This window comes from Penaeus monodon, chromosome 7 (genome assembly GCF_015228065.2).
Source record: "Penaeus monodon isolate SGIC_2016 chromosome 7, NSTDA_Pmon_1, whole genome shotgun sequence".
Lineage (NCBI taxonomy): Eukaryota > Metazoa > Arthropoda > Malacostraca > Decapoda > Penaeidae > Penaeus > Penaeus monodon.
Window position 1 is genome coordinate 749,761 of NC_051392.1, and position 7,500 is coordinate 757,260.

Below are 7,500 nucleotides of genomic sequence, written 5' to 3' on the forward strand. Positions count from 1 at the left end.
CAAACAGATGTAGAGAGTACAAAGATAGCGAGGGTCACGTCCTTGTGTTTGCTGTGAAGAAAGGTACAGATTCCACGATATTCTGGAAAGCAACAGTTCGCATTGCATGTGTGAAACTCAATACATCGACGAATAAAGTCCAGTCTTACAGGCTTCTCAATATACGACAGTTCCTACAGGTGTGTGTGTCAATTGAAAGTACATTGACATGATTACATGGAATGTGAATTTTATTCGTAAATGTCTGATTAGTGAAGCTATAATAGGTTTTTTTTTTTTTTTTTTTTTTTTTTTTTTTTTTTTTTTTTTTTTTGAAATTTTAAGAAAATATTTTGTTGTAATTCATGAGAAATGTTAGAAAAAAATCTAAATGATATGGCTTGATTCATATGAGGAAATTCAAGCATTTTATACAGTGTTCTTTTTTTTCTTTCTTTTATTTTCTCTCTTTCTTTTTTTCAGGTATTCCGTCGTATAACATATGAGTGCACAGGTGGCTCCTTAGGTGGTGTTGAAGGCATGCTTGGTGTCGATTCTGCAGGTAAGCTCATTTGCACTGATGTTTGAGAAACAACCTTACAGGATTTGCATCAAATTGTAGTACTGAAACGGTTATCCCTTTGATGCCAGGATGCCATATTATATACATCCCTTGTCCTTGATTTTTGAAGTGATGTTTATTTTTAATTTCTTTCTGTTGTTGATGTTGATGATAACATTATAATAATCCCATAGTAAGTAAGAATAGTAATGATGTTAATAGCATTAGATGAAATAAAAGAATGTTCCAAAAATTTAAGGAATGGGGATATGAGGTGATATCCCCATTCCTTCAATTTCTGCAACAGGTGAGTTCAGTGAGTAAGCACTTGTAAAGCCATCTATGTGCAATAAAATTCAAAAAAATTAATAATATATTTCTGTACTTTTTCCAAAGATGGCAGTTCACGCGTGCGGAGCGAGGAAGTGTCTGTCCCTCCCACTATGGCAGCGTCGATGGTCCTAGGAAGGATGCAGGAGCTCCAGGGCGGGACAGAGAACCCCTTGCAAGAGGAAGACCTGCGAAGCGACGGCGCCACGGGAACCCACGGAACGAGTCTGGAGGAATGCGTCATCTGTCTGGAGAGACGACCGGATGTGATCCTCCCCTGCGCCCACGCCTACTGCCTCCCCTGCATCGAGCAATGGTGGGAATATGCTAGCCCCTCCTCTCAAGAATGTACTTCCAGCAGTGTTGTGTACTCCATGTAAGAGAGAGAATGTCGATTTGCAGGGTGCTTTTGAACCCTCATATCTTCTGCTGAAAATGCTTTGCTTGCTTGCCTTGCACACACTAAGCCTCTCTCTGTATTCAGTGTTTGCATTTGGTCACCTTATCTAAGCACTTGTGGTAAATCATGGAAGGCTCTCTGGGGTTATATTTACTGAGCTTAGGAATATTATTTTTGTTTACTTGTTATTCTGTTTAATTTGCTGCTTTGAAGGCATATCAATATGGTTTTTCTTATTTGATTACTTCTGTGATTCTCTGTTCTTAACTGTTCTCATAATTAAGTCATCTGTCATCATTTATACTGTTCATCATTATTGTTGGTTTTGTGTTTAATGTAACCATTCTGATTTTCTGTTAGCATGAATAAATCATATTTTATATTTGCTTGCTGCTTTTCAATTAATTAAGTTTTTGTTACTTTCGAAGTTAGATGAGGAAGACAGAAGTATATTAAGAGACATAAGTATGATTAAAAAGTAACTATTTTTTAAACTTTGCATCTATCTGTAAACCAAGAGAAGTCAGTACTGAGTGTGAAGGGAACTGTGTTTTTCCTTGTTAAAATGAAAGGAAAAAAAATTATATATAGCTAAATTTTATGACTAAGTGCCCAAGTAAAGGGAAAAAGACCCAAGAAGAGACTTCCAGTTTGCTGTGTAGACATTAAAGGCTAGTACTAATAGTATGTGTATGTATGTTGATCTAATGTTTGTTTAACTCTTTGTGATTTTCTAATAACTGTTAACCTCTTTGTGTATTCAGATGTTCTATAAAATTAATGTTGTGTCACTTAAGCTTGTTTGCATTTGCTCTGTCTTGCACTTGGCGCATTTTCGTAACCCAGCAAATTTGAGTAACTATTTTCCTAACATCGTAACAGGCAAGTTGGTTTGATTTTGTTTATTGACGAGGATATTATTAGTAAACAACACTTATTTTAAGAGTTATAAAATCTTGCCAGTTGGAGGAATGGCTCTCTGTAGGACTAAAGGATTTTCTGTACAAATTGATTGATTAATATATATTTTTTTTTATAACAAAATGTTACAGATATATAGTACAGAGATGTAATATAGATAGTTTTTCTTTTTCTTTTTTCTTTTTTTTTGTTTTTATTTTTGGGCAGTTTGTGAGTATTCACCATTCTTATTTCAGGTTATAAATATTGCATATTTACACAGGCATAGAAGTACTCGCACGATGCTGGCACGAAAATACTTTTAAAAATGTTTAGAACTTAGCTTATATTGAATAGCTGAGAAAAATACACAAAATTCATGTTCAGATGCTAAGATATATCAATGAAGATATAGCATTAATGATGAAATAAAGGTGATCTTTGTAAAGAATGAATAAGATTTTTGGATTTAGAAATACTTTTTTTCTGCATATTTGATAGTAATTTCATTCACATGCAGATTGAAATGTTGACATTTCATGGGGGAAAAAAAAAAATGTTCCTTGTAGAAATAGATTTAGCCACATTGTTATTTCCTTAAATACTAAGAAATGCACTGTGTGTTTGTGGGTATATATATGTGTATACATATGATATATATTAATACTAACACAGATATCCTTCTTCATGTAAATAAAATGATATAGTTTCTCACAAAAGGCTGATGGTTCATTAACATTAATGAGAATAAAATCACAATGATAACCTTGACTCCAAATACAATTAAAGTTACTTCTCGTGGGTTTGCCATTTCCTTCAACATACTTTTGTAAACTGTGAAGTTTGACACCCAATCACATTTCCTTTATTTTGATCAATCCCCTAACAGGTCTGTTGTGGATAAGACGTGCCCTGTGTGTCGTGAGTCACTGAAGAGTACAGACGACACTTGGGTGCTGTCGGAAGTGCCAGACGACGACCAGGTCAACGAAGAGATCCGCAGAACGTTGATCGGCTTAGCGGGAGACAAGGCTCAGAGTCCCATGTAAAAAGCTGAAGAAGGAGAGAAAGGAAGAGAGCATAAACGAACTAGAATGAATAAGAGGAATAAAAACCAACTAGGGATTGTAGAAAATGATGCTGAATTTTCTTTTTCTTTGAAACTGTAAATAGCAAATACAGTGCATTAAGTACAGATTTTACAATACATAGTCACTCTAAGTCATTGTGAATAACTTTTTTTTTTTTTTTTTTTTTTTTTTAAGTGGCAGTCATAGAGAATACCAAACACTGTGGAAGAGTATAAGCTAGATATTCCTGATTTAATAGAGCTGGCATAATAAAGGATTTTGACTTCAAGAAAAAGAAGACAAGGTGTATACTAGTTCGAAAGTGTATAGTACCACAGGAGAGCAAACAACAGCAAAGGAAAATTATACAATGCGTTTTCTTCTACCACAATTGAGGACTTTTTTGAGGATGTGTCCAAATGTTGTGATGTTATAACAGTGTGGAGATGTGTGAAATGTTTCATTTGAAAATATAGATAAATAAATGAGTGAATAAATACACAGGAAGAAAAGGCTCTGAGTTCCAAGTGCCTCAAAGAAAAGTCTTTGTAAATTGAGAATCTCGGAATGATAGATGTTATTAATGATATTATTACAACTATAATATGGACAAAAAAAAATGCATTCCCATTTCCCAAGACAAAATGCAGCAGGTGGAGATTAGTAAAGTTAACTTACAAGAGGTCAATTGTTTAATCCAGTGCTTCAAAATCATGCTAAGTTTGAGCTGTCATAATGACCGTGTAGTGTAGACTTATTATAGGGAAAGGATGACACTCCAAATGCCAAGCAATCTGGCATTAGATTCTTACAGGACTAAAAATCAAAGCAAGATTATCCACATATGCTTTTCCTCACATTACATGTTTGTGTTTATTGTTTTCCCTTAATCCTGAGTTTTCATTCTTGCCTCACTTACGTTTCACATTTGTGCAATTCAAACATGTCGCTGTGAACTTGACGACGAAAATTCCTTTACTGGCTCATAGTTTGCCTGCAGACTCTGCTATGGCAAAAAATACTGTACTATTAATATGTAAATATATATATATATGCATGTGTATTTTTAGCCCCTTATACGGATACAGTTAACAGTTTTATACAGAATAATCGATGCAAATGTATAATGGAAGCATCATACCAAATACATTAATATTACTTGTAATAAATAGTTTTATTCATCTAGTCATGCATTTAGCAGTTTATGGAAATTCAGTGTGTAATTTTCAGATGAAGAGCTATGGCATTGTGCTTATATAATTTGTTATTCTGTATTATCAGACTCAGGATTAAGCTGGATATATTGTATCTGCTTTATTGAGAGTGTCTTCATAAATACAAAGTTTTAGGACATCAGATACTATGTCAAGTAATGCTTTGTTGCAGTGAATATGCAAGGAAACTTGTTTGATAGTAAGGCTATATAAGAAAAAAAATATTTGGATAGTATACCTTTCAATCTAAGCCAAATCACATTCGTTATTTTTATGCATTTTATTTTATTTATATATATTTTTTGATGGGTTAAGGTCTCAACCCCACAGATAGTTTACATTGGTACTTGATACATGCCTGTCTGGCTGTATGAATAGGATTCTCAGCATTTTTGGCATATATATATTTTTTTCTTTTCTTTTCTTTTTTTTTGTAATGACAGAAGATTTATTTGGGCAAAGGGAATGCTAACCAAATATTTTCTTTTTGTATGGCCTAATCATGTGTCCCTGGAGATAAGAATACATTGTAACTATCTTTGCTTGAGGAACATATTTCTTTGAAGTACCTACTTAAAATCACACTTCTTGATTCCTTTGTAGTGGGCATGGTTCAAACACAGGATGAAATGGGTGAACACAGTGGTGTAAGGAAAGGCCCTGTGACTCTCCAAAAGTTAGTGTTTTTGTATATCAAAGGTTTCTTTAATTTTGTGCTCTAGGTATAACTTCAAGTGTATAAAGGAACCTTATAGATGTATGTAGTCTTTGTTTTCAGTAAGATTTACATATAAAGACTAATTGTAAGTCCTGACTAGATGTGGTAAAGAATGTAAAACTGATGATTTAAAAGCATCCTCTATTTCTAGACGTAAATTGTGACTTGGGGGGGGGTATATAATCTTTGCTATTGATGTGTTTATCTGTCATTAATCAAGAGATAGAGTTGGTTCATATGAATAATAGTTGATGTGATATGGTTTTAACATGCTTTTTGGTCTTGTGGAATGTTTTAAAGGGAATTGAAACTTAAGAACATATGAATTGTTGTGTTCATGATTTCTCAACACACACAGGTCTTATGGTTGCCGTGGATAGTATTATTTAGCACAAGTGGAATAGACATTACAAAATGTGAATTTGCTTTAAAGAAATGTTAACAGATTTTATTATTCTGTGGGCTTCTTGACAGCTTGGCTACAAATATCTGTAATACAGGTAGTAAATAATGAGGAGTTGAACTGTTAATAAAATTAGAATTATTTTTTATTTCTTTTCTTTTTGTATGTGGTGCCCCAGGCTTTGGTCGTTATGTTTATCTGATACCAATGAATAGATTATTAAAGTAGAAATGCTAACATTAAATATGTATATGAAAACATCTAACATTTAGGTAATTTACTTTTTTCTTTTTGATTCTTGGAATACAGAAATTAATATTTATTTCTTATTTTCAGTATGCAGTGAAATATGATCAAGCTCTATAAGGATGGCCTTAACAAAAAGAAATATTTTTAATCTGTTTATTCATTTAATTTACGACCAAGACACTTCTTGATGCACAATGGGGAACAAATGTGTCACTTCATTAACATGCCAGTGGAAGTAGAAAATTTGTTGTGTATCTATGACATGAAGGCAGCTAAATGGATTGTTCATTTTGAAACATTTAACGTAGAAATGGAGTAATTTTTATGGTGAATAGTACTCAGGAATACTATGGCATACTTTTTGCCCAAGTAAATCTCCTGGATACTGATCACTTAACTCAAGATTTTTAAGAGTAAAAGAATTAGTAGAATTGATGTAGTCGTTGCAATATGGATGAGAAACATAATTTTATAACCTACAGATGGTATTAGCTTTAAACATATTCCAGGAACACCTAAATATATACATAACCTCAAATGGCCCCTACCATTCTATACTTAGTGCTGTTACTCAAATTTTAAATCTTTCTCTTGCTCACCTTCACTCCAGTAATCCCAGAACCTTAGACTGTGCCATATCCTCCTGTTTATTATAAGACAATAAAGTTAGGTGTACTTTGTATTCTTTAACTATTGCCTCAGCCACACACTTTCAATATGTTAGAGGCATTGTCAATTTCTAGTCTACATGTAGCACTAAAATGCTCATGGTGGAGTTTATATATCAGGTAATATGCAAAGATTTTTTTTAGGACAAATGGAGACTAGTATTGATGCTGAAGTGTAAGTTTCCATGCACTGACCAGGGCACTATGAAGTGTGAAGTGATAACATTCTTGCACTTATATTTATTGAAAGATCAAGGTTTTCCAGTAATTTAGTAATATGTAGAGACTATTTATTGGACATTTCAAGCAAAATGGAACATTCGTTGACAATCTGAAACTTTTTTGCTATACAGAATTATTCTAAATGTACACTCATTGTACACTTCTCTTGTTGGGGTGTACTGTATGTGCTTTAGTGTGGCTTAACATATTTTAAAGTTTGCATTAGATAAAAAAAAATTAAAGAGTAACGATAGACTATGCTTTGTACCATTTTAGATCAAAGTAAGAATTCATGTGTATCTTAATTTCATCTTTTAGAGATAGATTTAAAATGCTTTTAACATTGGAATTCTTGAAGTGTATTCATTGCTTGAAGTTTTATCACTAGGAATGGATAAGAATTCAGTTTAGGGGTGCAGTTGTAACAGGAGCCTGAAAGCTCTGTTGTCCATGCTACATTTCACGTTTTTTCTCTTAGCAGGAAATGACACAGAACATGAGTGAACAAAAGACATTTTTTTGAGGGCAGTATTATGGACACAAAATGACTCAGGGTGTACACATGAACTCTTGTGCATATTTGTACACTCTTGCACTTATACAATTGAGTATATGTCAAGTATACTGTATATTTATGATATCACTCCCTCTGTCTTATTTTAAAGTTATTTATTTTTATGTCTGTAATACAAAAAAAATATGGCAGTAGGCTCAAATTTAGCAACTGCTAAATGCTATATACAGAACACAAAGACATTTCATTATTTTAGTTCACTGAATTTATT

The 7,500-nt window shown here is 33.1% G+C and overlaps 1 protein-coding gene across 2 annotated transcripts in view; it reads left to right on the plus strand.

The window, feature by feature from the left end:
* LOC119574935 (RING finger protein 141-like) overlaps positions 1-7,500 on the plus strand; it is a 23,218-nt gene that overhangs the window by 15,676 nt on the left and 42 nt on the right. The window contains exons 5-8 of one of the 2 annotated variants that reach the window (XM_037922223.1): positions 8-179; positions 463-541; positions 938-1,187; positions 3,061-7,500. The exon at positions 3,061-7,500 is cut by the window's right edge and continues 42 nt beyond it. In XM_037922223.1, coding sequence (XP_037778151.1) covers positions 8-179; positions 463-541; positions 938-1,187; positions 3,061-3,220 — 661 coding nt within the window. In that variant the 3' untranslated portion in view covers positions 3,221-7,500. Of the gene's footprint in view, positions 1-7; positions 180-462; positions 542-937; positions 1,248-3,060 lie in introns of both variants that reach the window. The other variant, XM_037922221.1, reaches the window with a different exon arrangement.